Source organism: Agelaius phoeniceus, chromosome 20 (assembly GCF_051311805.1).
Source record: "Agelaius phoeniceus isolate bAgePho1 chromosome 20, bAgePho1.hap1, whole genome shotgun sequence".
NCBI lineage: Eukaryota > Metazoa > Chordata > Aves > Passeriformes > Icteridae > Agelaius > Agelaius phoeniceus.
Window position 1 is genome coordinate 5,034,108 of NC_135284.1, and position 20,592 is coordinate 5,054,699.

At 46.6% G+C, this 20,592-nt stretch overlaps 1 protein-coding gene across 4 annotated transcripts in view; it reads left to right on the forward strand.

Moving 5' to 3' along the window:
* Positions 1 to 802: 802 nt before the first annotated feature.
* Positions 803 to 20,592, forward strand: part of MYO1C (myosin IC) — a 50,401-nt gene continuing 30,611 nt past the window's right edge. For 2 of the 4 annotated variants that reach the window (XR_013184829.1, XM_077188586.1), the window contains exon 1: positions 803 to 928. Coding sequence is in view for 1 of the 4 variants with exons in the window: in XM_077188586.1 (XP_077044701.1) it covers positions 803 to 928 (126 nt within the window). In the remaining 3 variants the exon portion in view is untranslated. Of the gene's footprint in view, positions 929 to 6,113; positions 6,272 to 8,390; positions 8,601 to 20,592 lie in introns of those variants that run through there. The other 2 variants (XM_077188588.1, XM_077188589.1) reach the window with 2 other exon arrangements.

Sequence of the window (20,592 nt, forward strand, 5' to 3'; positions counted from 1 at the left end):
AAAAACCTAGAGCTCCCTCTGCCTTGCTGGGAGAGGAGACAGTGACAGTTCTGATGTTCTTTGGTTTGCAGTGACTTATTTGTAGTGATAGCAGGGGACACAGGCAGGGCTGAATTGTTCTCAGGGGTGAATGTTCCTTTAAACCTTAGCGTGTGCCGGGGTCCTGGGGGAGACATCAAAGAGAGAAAAGGTATTGGTTCAACTTTCTAAAAAGTTTTAAACACTTATTAACATTCCATGAAATGATAACTTGCTACTGTGTGTGTGTCAAGCAGGGTTGGTATTGCATGAATGGCCAGAGAGGGGTGGTTTAAGAGAAACTTTAAGATATTTTAAACTGCTGCAGGAGTGGCAAGAGCAGAGCTTTTCTACTCTTTTAGCTCCGAGTGGCTCAGGCTGTTGGAGTTCAGTGTGTAGAGTTTCCTGTAGATCCTGACGAGACTGCCTCGGGTATTTCACACCTGTGTGGGATGAGCCAATGCGCTGCTCACAGCGGATGGTTACCCGAGCTCGGTGCAATGAACTCCACCTGCGTCCTTCCCAGGAACGTGCACTCCCGATGACTCGCACAGCCAGGAGGGGCCGGTAGAATTCCCGTCAGCGTTCCAGGTTTATCTTGTCCGTCTGCAGCAGACAGGTGCGTCTGCCCTTGGAGCCAGCCGCTCTCTGCACAGGCTGCTCAGCAGGATGCTGCTGCTGCTGCGGACACGGTGACGAGCGCGGGCCGGCCGGGGGGCGAGGCGGGGCGGCGGCGGAGCTCGGGGCCGGTGCAGGTGAGGGCGGAGCGGCGGCCCCAGCCCGCATGCCCGGCGCTCGGACATGCTCACTAGCGGCGCGCCGCGGGCTCCCGCGGGCAGTCGGCGCCGAGGCGCTCGCGGAGCCGCCGCAGGGCCCCGAGCCGCGCGTCCCGGGGCACCGCCGAGCGCAGGTGAGCGGGGCCGGGGGGGCCGAGCGAGCGCTCTGTCCGTCGGTCGGGGTGCGCGCGGTGCGTCCGTCCCGCCCGGCCGGCGGTACCGGCGCTCGGGCACATGGCCGCGGGCTGCGGGGCGCGCGGGGCGGCGCGGGGGCAGCGCCCCGGGCGGCCGCGGCTCGGCCGTTCCCCGCAGCCGCCGAACCTTCCCGGAAACTCGGAACGGTCTCCACGGAAGGAACAAATGAGCGGGGTAGAGCAGCCGGCATCCCGGTGGCGGCACGGCGTGGCTCCGGCTGCCCGCAGCAGCCGCTCGCTGCCCGGTTCCCGGGCTGGCGGCGGCTGCACTCCGGTAACGCTTCCGTGCGCGCATCCCTGCCCGGCACGGGCCGAGCGCTGCCCGCGGGGAGCCCCAGCGGAGCCGGGGCCGGGCAGGGCGGGGCTGCTCCCGGCTCAGACGTGGCCGTGACACGGCCGGGGCTCCGGGCGGCTCGGCTTGCCCTTGTCAGGACAGGCTTCCTGTACATCCCGAACTTGCGTTACAGCTCCCAGCGCTGCTGGGTGTGATCCGCCCTGCTGGGCACAGCGCTGACTGTTCGCATTGGAGGAGTTCTTCCTTCTCTGCCAGTGCTTGCACAGGTGCCTCAAAGCGCTTCATGCAGAAGTGTCCTCTCTAGTTAGCCCTCTCGCACAGGTGGAGATGGTCAAACTTCTTTAGTTCTCCAATTTAGACCACAGATCTGCATCCCCGCTGAGGCTCAGGGTCCCCGTTTCAAGTGCTGCTTTCCATGCCGGTTTTCTCCAGTTCTGATATACCTGGAGTTAATTGTTTTAAGTGACAGTGACTCATGGGAGGAATCTGACTCTGCCTGAATGAGCAACTCATTCTAGTAACTTGAATTTTCCAAGTAAGCTGGCTTGAGCTGCATTCTTGTCGTTGGGAGGATTGCAGAGGAAAAGTGGTTCTAAGATACAATACAGAGATTATTCTGGTATTTAATCTCTCTCCGACAGTTGCTGGGGGGGGGGAAGGCTCCTCCAGAACTACTTGTGGATGGCAGCTGCTTAGTTTTTAAAAGTGACAAATGAGAAAATTTGCTTGGTTGGTGGGACAAGCCATGAAAACAGAACCACATCTTAGAGTACTTGGGAAGAAAGGCATTTTTCTTTCATCCCCTTTTGCAGCAATAGACAATTGCCAGTTGTCAGCACCTTTTCAAAGCTTTTAGAAAGTGCCTAAGGCTTATGGAACTGATGAGTTCTTAATTTTCACAGTAGGCCCTGATATGGCAACCACTGTCATAACACTTCAGGGGTTTTAGTTTTGATAGTGGATATAATCCTGTGTTCTAGGGAGGGGCTGTGTAAATATGAATTTTGTGTTCTGCCTGGCAGGGACCAATGGAGTCCACATGTTCTAATTTATCATGGTATAAAGCATAGATTTATTTTTAAAGCAGAAAAAAAAAAAAGGTGTGAATCATAACACACTGGGGAGTGAGAGATCCCATGTGAGTCAGTATCCACAGTGTGTAATTTCTGCTCTCTCCTGCATAATTAATAGTGAAGAAACTTGTGATTTACAGTACATCTTTGGGATTTACAACAACTGTAAGAGAACTTACATAGATCCTGACAAAATGAGCCAAGCCATTTTTATTTTTTTATTTGATCTAACCCCATTGGAGGAAGGCCAGTAAAAAGCTGGGGGCTAAGAATGCTTTATAACATTAAATATCGTGGTTTTTTCTATGAATAAGCTCAAACTCTATGGGTGCCTTTATGCAAAGCTGAGATAGTCTTAGTCTTATTCAGATATCTGGGATTTTTCTGTTTGTAGTGTCATGTTGCTTATTACTGCATTAGGAACCACATGCTTTCTAGGAACAGGACAAATTCCTCTCCCCCTGTCCAAAGGAACAGTCTGCTCCAAGTGCAGGAAAAACAAACTGCAGCAGCTGCCACAGTCCCAGGGCAGTGCATGAAACCCAGCTCCCAGTGCCCCTTCCCCTGGCTCTTACCTGGCAGCCCTGAGTGCTTCCAGCATGGAAAATATTGAGGAGCACTGGGCTGCAGCACTTTGCCCCCCAGTTCAAAGGACTGATGAGTGAGCACTATTCTCAGATACCCAGCAGTGCCTTCTGGAGGACAAGAGCGTGTTTGGGAGAAGCTGGAGTGTTACAGGTGCTGCAGAAAAGGAGGTGGAGGGAACTCAAAGCACAGCAGATTTCCCCGGGGCTGGTCTGTGCCACAGCCCTTTGTAAGAGGTGTAACTCAATCACCTGTGCTTTCACACAGGCTAAAGAACCATTTAGAAAGGCTGATTTGTGTGGTGGGGAAAACCATCTGTGTTGTGCTTTGGGTTACCTCTAGCAGTGGCAGCAGAGGTGGTTAACTGCTGAGAGCTGATCCAAATCAGAACCGAGCAGCCAAACAAACAGGGATTTGTGAGCAGCAGTTCCCCAGCCCAGCTCTCTGTGTGAGCACAGCAACATCTGCACAGAGGCAGGGAAGGCTGGGGTCGGGTGTGCCCTTTGTGCTGGCATAAAGTGATTGCAATTATGGCATGTGTGTGTCTCCTGTCGGGGCTTTTCCTGTGTTAAACGCTGCTTTACTGCTGTGGAACCAGCTCCTGAGCGATGTGGTTGCCTCTGCCTAGGATTGCTATCCTGGCTTCTCCAGAAACCATCCATCCAACCTTGCTGTCAGCTCTGGTGGGTGAGGTTTGCATGCCTTGTGTTCCTCTGAGATTGTAGCACAGTTCTTTTTCTGCCTGCGGGGAGCCGCTTGTGCTGTGCCTCTCTGTGCCTGGATTCAGGGATCTCTCTGCTGGAAAATATCCTGCTCTGTGTTTTGTGCCCTCCTCTGCAGATTTCCTGTTGATGTATTAGTGGGGTAGGTGGGCAGCCCTTTCCAGAAAATATTAATAAAGATGTAAGCAGGCAGCACAAGTCAATGTGAAAGGCTAACAAGGTGAAGGTTTGGAGTGGACAAATCTCAAGTAATTTGTTGCAACTGAACCATGTTCTGTGGGGGTGGAAGTGTTCCTTACAGCCCTGCCCTGCCTTATTTAAATATTTAAACATTTAAATACAGCAAGGAGCAGCAGGGCCAGTACTTTTTCTATTGCTGTATATCTCCAGTGTAGTCGGTTCTGTATTAAATTCCTGTACTGGGAGGCAGTAAAGGTTAGTATTTAGAACTCCTGTGGCATTCGTGCATGCATGGATAGCTCTCCCTGGCAGGTTTTTTTTCTTCAGGAAAGCATTTGGTCAGGTGCCAATGTCCAGCTTTCCTGGGACACTCTCAGCCCTTTAACCAGTACAGTGACCTTGGGCCAGCCTGGCCACCACCCTTCCTGTGATTCAGTTCAGCAGCTGATAATAACTGGACCTAGAATCTGACATTTTGGCAGTACCTTTGGAGTGTTTGCCCTGTGGGCAGTGAGGTCCCAGGGCTGGGAGCTACAGCAGGCTGCAGTCACTGAAAGCTCTGTCACTGAATGGGCAGTGTCATTGTTGGTGGTGAAGAATGTCGTGTCAAAATGTGTTGTGATGTTTGCCAGGAAATGGAGAGTCCATGAATGAGTAAAAAGTGCTCTGTGACACAGCTGTGGTGGCACTCAGCCTGCAGGCCAGGCTCTGCAAGCTAGAGCTGTGCCTTGACATTTATTTTGGTAATTTCTTTGGAAGGCACTTTTCTAGTAAAATTTCACCACCGAGTTTGCTGTAAAGATGATGAAAGGTCTGGAGGGGAAGTCCTGTAAAGAGCAGCTGAGGTCACTTGGTTTGTGCAGCCTGGAGAAGAGGAGACTGAGGTCAGACCTCACTGGGGGCTGCAGCTTCCTCATGAGGGGCAGCACCAACCTCTGCCCTGTGGTAGGAGGAGGGAACAGCAGGAGCTGTGCCAGGGCAGGTTTGGGTTGGATTTTAGGGAAAAGTTCTTCCTCAGAGGGTGCTGGGCACTGCCCAGAGCTCCAGGAGAGTTTGGGGAACACTGCCAGGGACGCTCTGGGATTGTTGGGGTGTCTGTGCAGGGCCAGGAGTTGGAATAGATGATCCTTGTGTGTCCCTCCAGCTCAGGACATTCTGTGATCTGACTCTGTATTTCCTTTTAGCGTTCTGGTGCCTGACCAGAGATCTCCCCCTTGCAAAAGGTAACACAGAGATGTGCTCCTACGCTGGGACAGGGCACACTGGAACAGGAAAACAGCCTTTGGAGGGGGTTTGAGGCTGCAGGGAAACCTCCTTGGTGCCTCAGCAGCTGAGTTTCATTAGGCAGAGTGGTGCTGGTGCCTTCTGCCAGCTGACAATCACCAGGTGTATTTGGCCATTTTGCTAATGAAGAGGGGGATTATGGAAGGAGCTGTAATTCAACTAGGGAGCAGTGCTTGTCAGAGGATTTTATTGAGCTTGCAGTTGCATTTTTCTTCATTACCATATCCTCAATATTTTATGGCTGTCTTTATGTCTGTTTTCATTGTCACCTGATGCCTGGTCTAGATGGGCTATTCCTATCCAGGAAAGAAGCAGCTTTATTTCAGCATTATAATGACAAACTGAGAACAGAAAAAAAGGTAAACTCAGCTTTCACACTGCACATATTGTTCATGGCTGAAGGGTCCAGTTAAGTCAATGTCCAATTATATAATGAAGAGATAGTGATCTGTTTAGCTTTTTAGAAAATTAAATTCCACTGAAACAATATAACTGGGACTATGGAAGTAGGAGGAAAACTATTTTCCATTCTGAAGCAGGCCTTTGTATAGAGTTGAGTTTTTTTAAACTCACTAACAGTAACTAATAACTTGTACATTATACAGCCCACACTGAGTCATTGTTTACTCAGGGAAATGACTTTCAACAGCCAGACTTGTTTGTGAAGTTTAATAACTAAAATATGCAGTTCTGTGCTTTAGAAGGCTGCACACTATAACCAACATTTTGGAAAAAACAAAACCTGGTGCATATTTGCAACACCACACAGCACTGCATTACAAATGCTGCTGCTGCAGCTCAGGTTTTGATCTGCAGTAAAAGCTGGGGAGTCCCATGGTGTGGTTTGGAGACAGGGAAGATTATTGCACAAATTAGTGTTGGGCTTCTCTAGAGTTTTATTGAATCTCCAAATTAGAGACCAGGAAGCCTTGTTCTGTGTCCACACACCTTGTTGTTTTAAATAACAGGTTGTCCTCCACTCTTAGGACTCTTGGAGTCTGTTTGAAATCGCCTCTTGTTCTCTTGGGAGGGAAAGCCACACCTTTGCACCAGGAAGCCAAGAATTCTCTCTCTGACAGAACTGGAACTCAGACAGAAAAGCAGATGTTTCTTTTACCTCCTTTGAGGGAGCACTGGAGTTCAGGTGGGAGCTTTTCTGCCTTTTCCTGACTCATGATCTGCTGTTCTGTGTTAGCATGGGATTTTCTCACAGATGGTACAGGAAACTTCCCTCCCCACCCATTACACCTGAAAAGGTTTTAACAACAGCCAGGGTTTGTGTCCCTGGTTGGTTTGGGGTTCTGAATAAACAACCAAGTGCAACGACCAGCAGAGCACCCCTCACATTTCTCAAGTAAACCAAGTGCTTCATTTTAAATAGTGTATTCAAAAAGTTTATTTACTATTTTCCCCAAAATTACAAGGTTTTCTTGAGGCAATTTTGTTGGAAAACAGAAAGGAGAATCTTTGTCTCATAATGAAGGCGAATACAAAATATGTGACTTGCAAAATCCTCATTTTATTTGTGCATGGATTTGTTTGCTCTTATAAGTGGGTGAGGGGATCAAAAGCAAGTTCTGCAGAAAAGTACAGAGTGTGTTTTTGTATGTGCCCAACCATAACACTCTGTGGGAACACAGATTATATTTAATTTTGCTGATCTTCTGTCCAGGAAACTGGTGGAACAGCAGTTTATGGAGCTATCAGCAAAGCTTAGAGCATCAACTTTGACCATCCCAGAAATTCTCATGTTTTAGTTTATAAATCCATTAAAACAACTGTACAGTGCTGTGATAATCCTAGCAGGCTTGCAATTACTGAGAGAACCACCAGGTTTCCTTGGGCACAAACCCAAGTTCTGACTGCAAGGTGTCAGGATGGACATGGGTTATTTCTGGTCTGCTAGGGTGTAGAAAAAGTGTGGATGGACATATCAAGGTGAAACGTGGTTGTTTGGAAAGAGAATTTACAAATTCTTAACCTTCAGGGGGTTTGAATATTCTGTGCTGCTCTGAGAGAAAACCAGAGGCTGAAAACCCAGAAGGAAAAGTGGAGGCTGAGAAAGGGTGGGAGACCAATAGAAAAAGCAGAAACTGAAAAGGAGTGGGAGGCCAAAATGGTGTGGGAGGTCAGCAAGGAAAGTAGAGGCCAAGAAGTGGAGGCTGGAAAAGTTAGATGGAGATAAAATGTGTGGGAGGCAGAAAAGGTGGTGAGGCCAAAATGAGCCCATATCAGAGATCTGATCAATCTCATTTTGCTCTCTTGGCCTCCACATCCTCCTGAAGAAGGGGACTCTCAGACTATTGAGCTGAAGAAAGTTAAAGCTCAGCTTCATGGAATAACTTGGGGACAAACGCCCGTTGTCCTGGCTCTTGTATTGCTTCAGTTGGAGCTTAGTTTCAGCACTTAAAAATTTGGTTTCCAGCAGAAAGCAGCTCTGTAAATTGTTTGAGTCTTCATTGTAAAAGTAGTGCAGGTGAGCTGTAGTGCTGCCTGTCTGTTCAATACCTTAAATTATTGTCATTTAAGATCACCAGAGATGTCCCCTAAACCCACAGAAGAAACAGAACCCTCATGACTGCTTTTGCAGGGATTTGAGAAAGCTAGGAGGAATCTGGGATAATTTCTGCAAGAGGTGTTTCCAAACCAGGTGTGTTAAGGTCCCTTAGAACTTTTAAGAAAAACAACATAATGAAGAAGCTGAGTGTCTTTTTACTTTGCCTGATATAATTAAAGAATACAAGGGCTGATGGTTATGAGCCATTTACATATTAGGCTAAAGCTTTCAGTCGTTATTTGATTAAAATATAAACTAATCTGATTTGAGGTATTTGTGGCTTGACGCAAGGAAGAAGCAGAAAGGAAAGGAGAGTGAAAAAAAGAGATGAGCTGCACTTCCTGGAGAGAAAAGCAGGGCATGGCTGGTGCTGGCAGCCTGGCAGGTAGTGAGGGCTGGGAGGGACTGAGGACTTCCCTGCTGCTCTGGCACACTGGTCATGAGGGCTCCATGTGAAGAGGAAATGTTGCAAGAGATGTGGTGTTCTCTATGCAAAAAAACCCTTGTGTTCTGCAGGAGGCTGTTTGATCTCTGTGTCTCTTCAAACTGAAACCTGGGTGCTTGCCAAGTGTCTGCTCTGAAGTTTCCGGATCTAGGTGGGGACAGGGGAGTTCCAACTGTAACCTGAATGTGTTCAACTGGCAGCTGCTGGTGTCCAAAGCACTTGCACTGGGAGGAAAATTCCACAGAGTGGCTCTGTGTAGGATGAGAATGTGAGCTATGTCCAGGCTCACAGCCATGCAACTCAGAGCTGCTCTCCTGTAACTGTTTATTTTTCTCAGTCAAGTTGGCTGTTTGTCCCTGAGTGCAGCTTTGCTGGAATGCTGCCTGCCTGCCATCAGAATAAGGGAGCACCTGTGAAAGGACTCTGGTGTCACCTGAGAGGAAGGAGAGCAGAAATCAGTGTTGCTGCAGGGTGAGTGTACACATCAGGGAAGAAATATTTGTACGAGCCAGTTATTGCCTTCCTAGGAAAAATTAGGTTGTGACAAATTTTTTTTTGTTTGGAAAGGTAAATTCTGGTGTAGCTGTCAGCTTGGTGCCTGGCTGGCTGTTTTGAGCAGTGAATTTCTCTGTGCTGAACTCTTGAAAGTGCTTTTCAGGCCACACTTGTACTGGTCTCAAATTATCTTAATTGCAAACCACTTATCTGAACTGATGAGTAGTTAACACAAATGTGACACGGTGCTTGTTAGAGTAGAAAATCAATCAGTGTTTAGTGTGGGCTGGATTGACATTTCTGAATTGATAGGGGATGGGGAGGTTCATTTGGGTCAATAAATGGCTCAGTGATGAGTGTGTGGAGTGAGCTGCTCCTCTCCTGTGTGCTGGCAACCAAACCCCACCAGCATCAGCCCTCATTTCTAAGGCCAAAAAGTGTCAGTTTTTGCATTTTTGGGGAGCAGCAGAGCAGTGCTGGGACAGGATGCCCACGTGCCAGGTTAGGTGATTTATGGTGCTGCTCCCCTGCTCCTGGGGCACTGCAGCTGACAGGCTGCACCCCTGGTGACGTTCCTGGGCTTGTCCCCAGGGCTGCTGGGGGTGATTCTGTCCTTGTGTCACTTCTCCAGGGTTTCAGTGCTCAAGGCACGAGGGTGTGCAGAGGGGAGGGGATGAACAAGCAGCCAGGGAATCTTGGAGCTTCATCCATGTCACTTCCATGAAATGCCCTTTCTTTTGTATTCCCCCAGTATCTAAGATAAGCTTATCCTGATATCAGTTCTGTTTAAAATCATAGAATGGTCTGGGTTGGAAGGGACTTAATCATCTTGTTCCACCTTTCACTGAACCAATTTAAATTGGTTTCACTGTAGTCCTCCTCTCCCTGCCTTGTCCTTGCATCCATTTGACCCTTTGATCAACCCTTTGAAACAAAGCTGGGGGAGCAGTGATGACAAAACCAACATTTTCTGTTTGTTTAGTTCCCTGAAGTGTCTGCTCAGAGCTGAATGGATCTTAGTCCCAGGACAGGCACAGCTGGGACAGAGGCTGTCACAGTAACCTCAGCTGGCCAGGCCAGCTGACAGCAGCCTGGGACTGCCCTCTGGCACCTCAGAGGATATTTTCTGTGCCCTTTTCACCTTGGACAAGTGTCTGTAGTGTAATGATGTGGGAATGATGGCTCGTGTGGCTGTTCTACTCTTACACTGCTGTGTTTGGATCCTTGAAGTCAGTGCTAGTGAGAAGTTTGGTTTGTTTGCTAGAAGGTTCTGCAGTCACACTGGGGGACTTTTGTGCTCTGATGTGTGGGCTGATTGGCACCAAAACCTCCCAGCATGTGGATGTGGAGCTAGGCCAGCTGTTTGGGACATAAATGGTAATTAGTTGCTTTCTAAATGTTGGCTTTATCAAGGTTTACAAACAGAACAGGCAATCTCCACTCCACTGCTCATAATGAGCATTCCCAAGCTCCCACAGTCCCAGCTCCTGAGCAGTGCAGGAGCACCTGCCCCTGAGTCCTGCACTGCTGGTGCTATCAGATCAGGGAGAGAGAGGCCCTGATAAATCCTTCCAGGCTGCACACACTTGGTCACAGAGCCAGGAAAAGCTGCTGTCTGTTCTGCCTCTTGCCAAAGCATCCTTAGGGTGGCTGGCATCCAAAACAGGGATGTCGCAGACATCTTTCATGAAAAATCCTTGCCTTAGGATGTTTCCTCCTGAGAAGCTGAGAGGCCTCAGGAACAAAATGTAGACATTGATTATCTGCTGCTGTGGAATGCAAGAGGTAGATCTCTGATTGGCCCATGTTGGATGTTTCTAATTAACGGCCAATCACAGCCCAGCTGGCTCGGACAGAGAGTCCGAGCCACAAACCTTTGTTATGATTACTTATTATTCTATGCTTAGCCAGCCTTCTGAGGAAATCCTTTCTTCTATTCTTTTAGTATAGTTTTAATATAATATACATGATAAAATTATAAATCAAACCTTCTGAAACATGGAGTCAGATCCTCGTCTCTTCCCTCAGCCTGAGACCCCTGTGAACACGGTCACACAGGGAGAAGAGCCCAAGGCACAGGGGTCCAGTTGGGCACTGGTATCTGGAATATTTTGTTCCCTTCCCCTTCCCAGAGCACTGTTTTTTCCATGGATGGAGTCTGGGAGAGCCAGTGCACTGAGGGTGAGGGTGGGGGAATACCTTACCCAGGTGAGGATGCAGAGATTCCCACTTTTGCCCTGCTTTTCACCAGGTGTAAAGGTCCAAAAAACCTTTGAGCCCTGTGGGACTCTAACAAGGCATTTGTGGTGGGTAGTAGAGCAAGGTTATTCTGTTGTGGTATCCGAGCATGCCATGAGAGACACGGGCAGAAAGGGGAGGGGACAAGGAATTAATTCTGCTGCCAAAACCTTCCGTGCCAGAGGTCGGATGTGGCTCCGTGCCCACTCCAGGCATACGTGCAGGTTCCTGCCATTTGTTGCTGTCACCACCAGCAGTGGCCACAAGGAAACAAAATTTAAGAATGCCATCCTGCAGCATAGACCTCAAGATGCTATTTCTAGATGGAATTGGAGCTCTGTGTGATGTAGTGGACTGTAGGCTCATTGTAAGGGTAGAAAACAACCCAAAGTGGTTTGCACTGGAATTCTTGATGCTGTGGTAGGCAGCTGGATTAAAATGATTTGGAGTTTTGCTCCTTTTTGATGCACTGTGAGTGAAGAGGCTTCACAATCAGCTGTGAGCTGGAGTGGGTTAGCACTTGGAAAAGTGAATTTTGGAATACTGGGGTTTAGCCCTGCAGGTACCTGCATGCAGCTACTCCTGGGAGCCACCAGCTGTTGTGGAATTTGTCAGCTCACCAGACAAGTGTGTGCTGCCTCTCACACACCCCAGCAATTCTGAGAATGTGAAGGGCTCTCAGATTCCAGTCCTGGATGGCCCTTCCCCTGCAGCTCTAGGGCCGGTGGAAGCAGGAAGGGAGGTCGGGCTTGAAATCCGAACTCGGAGGAGAGGAATCCGTGGATGGCCAGCAGATAACGCCCATCACTCGGTGCCCCTGGCCACTCCCGCTGCCCCTGCTTTGTGCAAAGCCTCATTAAAGGCAGCGCCCCGCCTGCCTGAGCCACACATCCATGCACAAATGCCAGATTCTCTTCATTCCAGACTGCTGACTTCAAGGAGGACTTGCTCTGACAAGCTGGAAATGAGGGCTGGCAGCTTCATCTGCAGCTCAAAGGCTTTATCTCTCTTAGACACTCTTGCTAACATTTCCCACAAACACTGCTCTGCTGGTAGGAGCTGTTGCACACACAGGATCCATCAGGCACTTATGAATAAAGCCTTACCTTGTGTAACTGCCCTCAGAACAGGCAAGGAGCACTTCACAGAGCACTTGGCACCAGGCCTGTGGCAGAGCTGGCTCTCCTTGTGCTTCAGCCTCATTATCTGGGGAGCAGTAGGAAGAGTCAGCTCAGCCTTTGATTCTCCTGTCCCCCTACCAAGCACTGATGTTCTTTCCTCTACAAAAATCCTACAGTCCGGCCTCCATCTCCCACTGGGACTGTTCCCATCAGCTGAAAGCTGCAGCTTTCCATCACCTCCAGCTTCCACACCATGTTCTGATAGTTCTCCACCTCAGCCTCTCCTTCCTCTCTGAGCTCCCGCCTTCACTCCTGCCCCTCTGCTCCACGATGAGCTCTTGGACTCCCAGGATTGCTCAGGCCCCAGCAGCAGCTGCTGCTGTTTCCCTGGTGCTGCCTCACTGCTCCATGAGGGATGCCAGCTGTGTCCACCTGTTAGGGTTGTTTTGCATGTGCCTTTAAGGCAGCTGCTTCTGCTGCATTTGCAGCCTTAAAGCTGGAATATTCATATTCCATATCTCAATCAATGGATGAACTCAGCCTTCACTAAATGCTTTCCCAGGGTGAAATCTCTTTAAGATGTAATAATAGTTCTAGAGAACCCATGCCAGAACAAGATAGCCAAGTTGTTCTTTGATTGCTGTTTGTTTCAGTATTAGAGCAAGTGTACTTTTACATTCACATATTTAACATGTGGAATGAGATAATCTTAAGCTTGATGCAGTAAGGTGTGCACCCTCATATAAAAATTTATCATGAGTTAAATTTGAGTCATCATCATGATTGTGACATGATTTCTGCTTAAAAGGGCATCTTTGATGTCATCACCATGTTGCTTCACAAGCAGCTTGCTGGTGTTATTTTCAGTTGGGGAGGGTGTGTGCTTGTCTATAGCTTCTAAAAACCATCAGGCCAGTGTCAAATGTCTGCCCAGTGCTCCACAGTTTGCACAAGTGGCTGCTAGCAGACAAAACTCCTTTTTTTGGTCTGATTTTTGAGGGAGGGCTGTGACCACAGGGCTTTGACTTGTGGCCATATAACCAACCCTGCTGAGCAGAAAGGGAATCCAAATGGTATCTGCTCCAAATGCTCTCTCCTGACCATGACACTGTGCTTCCTGGACATTGTGTGAACTAAAACTTGTGAAACAAAAGCTCTAATTTCCCTTTGTGAAGCTTAATGCAGAGCACACAGCTCTGGAGCAGCAGGATATGAGAATTAGAATCACTGGTGCAGGGAGGATTTTGAACAAGAAGCAGGCATGAAATACCCAAAGCATTTAACCTCTGTGTTTTATTCATCCTGCAGCAAGTGTAATTTAAAGTGGCACCTCTATAATTGATGAAGTATCTTTTTACCATTTGTTTAATTACCAGTTTCAGTGTCTAGAAAGCAGCAGATCAATAATTTACAGTGATGAACTTCCCTGTGTCTCTGTTTTTCTACTTCAGCCATGCAAACAACAGCTCTTGAAACAAACCCTCAAATATTGATGCTTTCCTTTAGGTGAAAGGAAAGCATCAATATTTGAGGGTTTGCTTTCCTTTAACCTTTTTTCCTGCCACAGGTGCACTCCAACACCACTGAAGCTGAGGGCAGAGCACTGCCCTTGGCAAGGCAGGGTTAATTTAGGGCTTGCCCTGCATTTTGTATCAGCTCTCAGCTTTTTGCAGCCTCCTCTCATTGCTGCAGTGATGAAGGCTGGGCTCCTGTTGTTGCTGTAACAGCAGATGCTGCTGCCCTGGCTTTAGGAGAGCTGTTAAAACAGAAAATTTAAGGTGGTGAACCAAAGCTGCTGCCTGTGGTTTATATGTATTTCTTTCATGATGGGGTTTGATAACAAATGTTGACTTTTCTATGTGAAATATCTATTTTGGAGAGTCTGGGATCCTTCTGTCAGGTTAGAACTCAGATTCCCTCATGGTCCTGCAGCTCCTCCCCAAGGAGAGGTCATTGGTGTGTCCAAGAGGAGCTACAGGACCTGTACCTGTGAAATCAGAGGGGAAAGGTGTTTCCTTCCCAGTGGGAAGGGCCTTGAGACATTTCCTCTCGTGGTCCTGGCTGCCATGGACTGTGGGGTTTCCCACACAGCATCAGAGCAGAAGATCTACATCCACCCAATTTCCATGAGATCTCCAAATCCAGGATTTCCAGCAGGGTGGTGAACTCTGCTCTCAGTCTCCCAGTCTCAATACTTGTGATTCTTCTCACTTTTTAGAGCCAAGACAAATATCTTATTTGTCCTAGACTTGACTTTGAAAATGAACAAACAACTTAGTGACTGCATCCTTGGGCTTGGTATGAAAAATAAACAGGGAATGCATCCCTCTCCTTTCTCTTAGGAGTGCCAGCCCTCATCTCCTGTTGGAGAACAAGATGCTGTGGGACAGTTGGCATTTCTGTTAATGTCACAACTGTCAATCCCTTCAGGATCTCTCCTCTCAGCTGGAGCTCACAGCCCAGAAACAGGTTTTATTTAGAAAATAGGTGTAAAGGGTCATGAGGAAGATTCCTGGGCCTGTTGTGTCAGCCTCAGCAGGGTTTGTGCAGTGTTGCAACCACCAAATGTAGGATTAGGAGTAAATCAGACAGAGAAAGAAAAAGGGTTTGGACCCAACCCCAGCTGGGGAATGAATGTTTCCATTCTCTGCAGACCCATGTTTATCCAGATGTGCAGCACACATTCCTGAGAACCACAAAGGGATGGACTCCTTCACTGTTCTTTAGTGTCTCTGGTTCTGATTAAACTGATGCCTCTGATAATGCAGAAAGTTTTGAAAATGCAGAGAGCAGGACTGTGTAGTTCTCCTTAAGAGAGAGTTGAAACTACCTTGGAGATGAGATATTGCTTGTAATCCAAAGGGGGCTAAGTTGCAGGCCAATAATTTATTTATTTTCTAACATCAATGTCATCACTGCTTCTTTTACATTAAAAAAAAATCTTGATTTAAGGTGGTTTTGATCCAATAGGAATGTCAGTTTTAAAATTCTTGGAAAACAATTTTCAATTTTGGAAAGCAATATTCTGAATTGAGAATATTGTGAATTTGAGTGCAAGCTGCTGCAGGTGGACATGGGATACCCTTCTGAAATGATGGCTGTGTTTTGCCATCACAATGACAGCTCATCATTCCCTCTGGATGTTAAGTGATGCTAAATCTATTTTGGGACAAAAAAAGATTCACCAAAGCATTAAATGCTCCATGAGTGACACAGGGGGGGCTCCTTGGGGCGCAGGCAGAGCAGCAGGAGGAGATGAGCTCACACAATACCCTTCCTCTGGTGCCTTTTCCCCTCCTTTTCAGCAGGAGCAGGGCAGGCAGGGCAAAGGGAAGCAGCTCAGACATCAGCTGCAGCATCATCTTCCACGTGCTCAGCTCTCTGCCAGCCTCTGGCTCCTTCCCTCTGCAAACTGCTCAGCCCCTTCCTTTCAGCACAATCTGGAATTTCTACAGCTCATCCAATGTTTCTTATTTTGGGTTCATGAGCTAGCTGTTGAAACTCTCTCCTTAAACTTTTCTTTGGGGGCTTGTGGCATCACAGTCAGTGTAAAGTGCTCTTTGTTCCCTTACAAAGAAGGGTTTGAAAAGTTCAGTCTCATGTGTGTCACTGATAGTTTTATTAGAACTTATTTATAACTTTTCGCTGCCCCAAAATAACTGCCTGCCTTAGGCCAACAAAGTCAGTTTGAAACAGAGGAGAGAGGAAAAAGGAAAAAAAAAAAGAAGTTAAAAAAAAAAAAAGAAGTGGAAGTACAAATTGTGCCTGTAAACTCTTCACTTATAAATCATCAAATTAAAAAACTGCTCCACTTGTTGGAATGTCCAAAGCATTCAGTGTGCTCCCAGGACTTAACTCCACTTGGGAACTTGGAGTTTGCTACAGAATTTTTTTACAGGGTCACCCCCAGAAGGAAAATAAGAATTTGTTACTCCCAGGTACCACCCAACACTTGCAGGTTGCTGACTTGGCTTTTTTCCCTAGGGAACCTGTGGATAATCCATGGAACAAACCTATGGCAAATACAATTGTACCAATACAAAATGTTGCTCACAGCAACATATCCCCATATTTTGGGTACAAATGATAAAAATATCCCAGATATTACATTGATATAAACATCTTTATCCTACTATAAACTATCCATAGAAAGGGATTTTGCTGTTACAGTAACAGTAGAGAGGAGTAGGGTTAGTTTTTTGTTGGGGTATCACTCATGGACAAACTATTTTCTAAAAAATCCAAATTTAAGCAAATATGTTCCATATGTGAGCCTCTCTCTCTGTGCTTTTGAGGAAAATTTTAGTCATTTGACCTTTATTTTTCTGACTTTGGAAGCTTGACTATACTCATAAAATCTAGATATTACCTGTGCTGCAGTCTCCACACAACAGAAAAGTTCATGGTTTTGAAAACAAATTAGGAATTCCACGATAGCTTTATTCAAGCTTTATGGAAAGGAAAAGCTCCATGCTGCCTTAAAAGAAACAATTTCATTTGGCTGTTTTGGAGGGAGGTATTTCCTTTTTAAACTGTTTTTCACAGTACCAATGATCTGATTTTGGGTGTGGTTTGTTTTAATGTAAAGCTATATTGGTGAAAGTTGTAATTTAAAATAGAAAAGGACAGGAGAGGTCAGTGAAGTGAAGTGCTTTCCTATAAAGCAGTCTGATATAATAGATAAATTTGGTATTTGGATTTCTGTAAGATGATGTGTGTTGGCACAGTTAAGAATGATGTCTTTCAGGTAGTCTTCCTTAAGTTTCAGAATTAACCTACTAAAGAAAATAAAGCAACTTAAACTTTCTGCTTTAGTGCTGGCAGTTCTAAACAGATAATTCCCATATTTAGAGAAGAATTTTGCAATCATTGGGGGCACAGGGGAGGCTTGGGATCCTGTCAATCCAACATTAATGGGGTGGATGAACTCTGCTTTCAGTCTCCCTGTCTCATACCTGTGATTCTTCTCACTTTTTAGAGCCAAGACAAATATCTTATTTCTCCTGGACTTGACTTTGAAACTGAGCAAACATCTTAGTGCCTGCATCCTTGGAGCTGGTATGAAAAATAAACAGGGACTACAGCAGTGTTAGGGTCCAGCCTGACAGCTGAGGCTTTGTACTGATTTAAATCCACAGGGAGCTCCTTCCCAAAAATGTTTTTCTCCAAATTTAACTTCCAGATACCACTGACCACAAACCACACCAGCAGAGGCCATCTTGCTGAATTGCTTTATAATTGTTATGGAGCAAGTATTACATGAGAAAAGAGGCATAAGAGCATTTAAAATTAGAGCTTTTTTGTAGCTGTTTTTCTCTCAGAGTCATAACCACTTGTATTTCCCAGCTCTGAAAAACCTGCCTGTTGCCTGCACTCATTTTCCCCTTGCTGTGCAGTCAAGGATGTGAGGTATTTTACAGGACAAAAATTAAAGGTCAGTCTAAAAATCCTCAGAAATCCAGATGTCCCTAAAGATAAAGCCCAAAATGAAACATCCTCTTGGCCCAGAATAGGCCCTGGAAGGCTCTGAGTGCACACCCTGTCCTGGGCAGGTGTTGTGGGGACAAGGGCCAGGTACAGGCAGCTGCTGAGATCCTGGTGGCACTGGAGGAACCCTGTGGGACAGCAGAGGGCATTGGGAATAATTGGGAATCTCAGTTGTGTTTTCATGGGGACTGTGAAGCTCCTGATGCTGAGATGTGGGGAGAGCTTTGCTGTCAAACTTCAATCTCTCATCAATGACTCTTTCACAAGGGTGGCCTGGGTTGTGGGGTTTTTTAATGTTCTATTTTTAAGGGGTTTTTTTGGTTTTTTTTTTAAATTTGTTGTGGCAAACTGAGCCCTGCAGCTCAAGGAGGTCTCACCAGCTGACAGGAAAATATTGGCTGGGATTTGGCCTCGCTTTCCCCTGGAAGTTGTGTCATTCTGCAGAGAAGAGACATAGGATGTGGCAGGGCTACAGATACAGAATTGTTTGTACATTTTGTCACAAACATCTCTTGCTGTCAGGGAGGGGAAAAAAAAACCCAACAGAACTCTGGCTGATAAATCTGTCTAGCAATTTATATCGTGCTCGTTTCCGTGGCAGCTCTGGGGCTGTGTTTGCTCAGCAATCTGCCCTGCACTGGGTGCTCCTGGACTTAGCCATAAAAAAAGCAGAGATGGAAAGATCCCCCTTGATGGGAATCACAGAGAAACCTTCCAGTTCTATCACTTTCCCCAAAGGAGGCCTCTGTGAGCATTGTTGTAGGAACTCCCTTCCATTTGTATAAGAAGGAAAATGTCTCCTTGAACTGGGCTTGCAGGTTTGGTGTCTGCTGAAGGGATGGTGGAAAGGATGCACATCCCTGGCAGCTCTGCTGGGATGTGCAGCTGCCTGGAGCTGCTGAAACTCTTGGCCTAGGAAACATTAATTCCTGCTATTTTGTGGGAATGCTGGAAAAATGAACTTAAATGGTGCTCAGTGTCTTTGGTGTTTAAAGCAAGATGAGTTAGAGAACTGTCAGTCCATAAAGCATTGGTGCTCCATGGATCTGCAGCCCAGGAAGGGGAGCTCTCAGCCTGCCCTCTGCATCAGCACTGCCCATGTTGTGTTTTAGGGCATGCCTGTGTCTTTTCCTGCCCTTTCCCAATCAGTGACGTGCTCAGATTTGCTTTGCAAGTGTTATTTTATAGATTTCAAAGTCTAGTCTGTCTTTTTCCTGCCATGGAGAAAAGCAAGGGCATTACAGAAGGACAGGGCATCTCTAATTTGTCCATTTGGTTGCTATTTTGGGCTGTAGGACAGGACCCTGCTCAGCTCAGGTTAAATTCTGTCCCTCTGTGGAGGGGAGCCCTGGGTGTGCTGCCTTGCCCTGATGTGTGAGCAGCCTCCTCAGGATTCCTGTACATCCTTCTCCTCCAGACTGCAAACAGTTTAGTGCTGATCTGGCCTTATATAGTAATTTCCTATTATTAGAAACATTTCCTTGGGATCTTGCTCAGGGAGTAGCAGAGGGAAATCCTGTTTCCTTCATCTAACTTGCAGGCAAAGCACCAGTGCTCACTCTTTCCTTATCTCGTGTGGATGGAACAAGAAGTTTTTGTTGTGATTTGCTTTCCAGCCTTAAGCCCTTTCTAACACTGAGCCTCTTTTCAGAAATGCAGGAAAAGAAATGTGAAGGAATAGGAACTGTCAGTCAGCAGTGTGAGCTGTAAAGTTTTGTCTGCAGCCTAAACATTCCCTGTTCTTTTTCATCGTGTTTTCCTCACTCAGATTGAGTCCTTCCTTTGGAAAACCAGCTCTGTGTTCAGTGAAAAGCAGTGTGCTAGGATATTTCACCTGAGAGTGCCAGGGATGGGCAGACAGCCAATGGCTGTGTTAAAAAAGAGGAACAGCTTTAAATTAAGGAAGGAGAAGTTTTTGTTCTGCGTGCAACAAGAAGTGTTTTTACAGGCGAGACTCGCTGGAAGCACAGAGATATGCACAGGCTTTGAACACTTAATTTTTCCTGTGAAAACATTTTTTCCCCTTAAAAGGAAGCTGTAGGTTCTGCCACTAGGAGTGACTGTTTGGAAAGTCAGTCGGCAGGAATGCACATCAGCTGAACTGAGTCAGGCTGTTTGTGTTACCAGCTCCCTCCAAACCCCAGCCCTGCCACAGCCACTGCAGGGGAGCTGCTGCAAATGATTGTGTCACAGCAATCACAGGGAATTAACTGCTGGGTTTAAACTTCGTTGTTGGAGTCGGTGCAGCAATTGCTGTTGGGATTGGAGTGTGTTTGTAAAATCAGGGAAACCCTGACAGGGCCGTGAGCGGGAGCAGCCAAAGGCATGAGACAAACTGGCATCACATTAAGGGCATCTGGTAACTGTAAAGTGGGACTTTGTTCTGATGGCCACTGTCAAAGCCAGCCAGCCATTTCTGTTTCACTGCTTCAGCAGAAAGCAACAACAAGGAAAATTTATCTTAATTTGTTAGATTAACCCAGTTTCTGTTTTCGCTCACGTCATAGACCCAGAATTATTGTGTGTGTGCGGGAGCCATAACTAAATACAAGCCTGTCATATGTGCCTTTTAATCCATCACCAGGGGCATCAAAACAGGGACAGCACTGGCAGAGAAAGTGCAGGAATCCAAGGTGACGTGTGCATCTCCATTTTTTGCAATATTCCTTTTTTTTTTAAATTTATTTGTGAAAGACTGAGCTTGGGAAGAAAAGAAGTTTGGTGTTCTCACTGACGAAGCTTTCTTGAAACAAACAAAACCAGTATTGACAGTTTTAGGCATTACAAAGCATAAATTAGAATCCAAAATAATAATCTAAATATTCTTTGTCTTCTGGTTTTTGAACCCTTTTGGCCACACCTCACTATTTTGAAGGTTTTGTCTGTAACCCTGCAAACACCTTCACACAGAATCGGGGAATTCAGTCAACTTGTGATGTCATGAAGTTTGCAGTAAAGTGAAGGAACCTTGATCATCTTGAGGCACCTTTTGAGTGAGTATAATGAGCTTTTGGTTTAACCTTTCTAGGTGTGCAGTTTCATAACTGAGCAGGAATGTTGTGTCTCCAGGGGCCAATGCCCTGTGTTCAAACCTCTGCTCATGACTCCTTGTTTGGAGCACT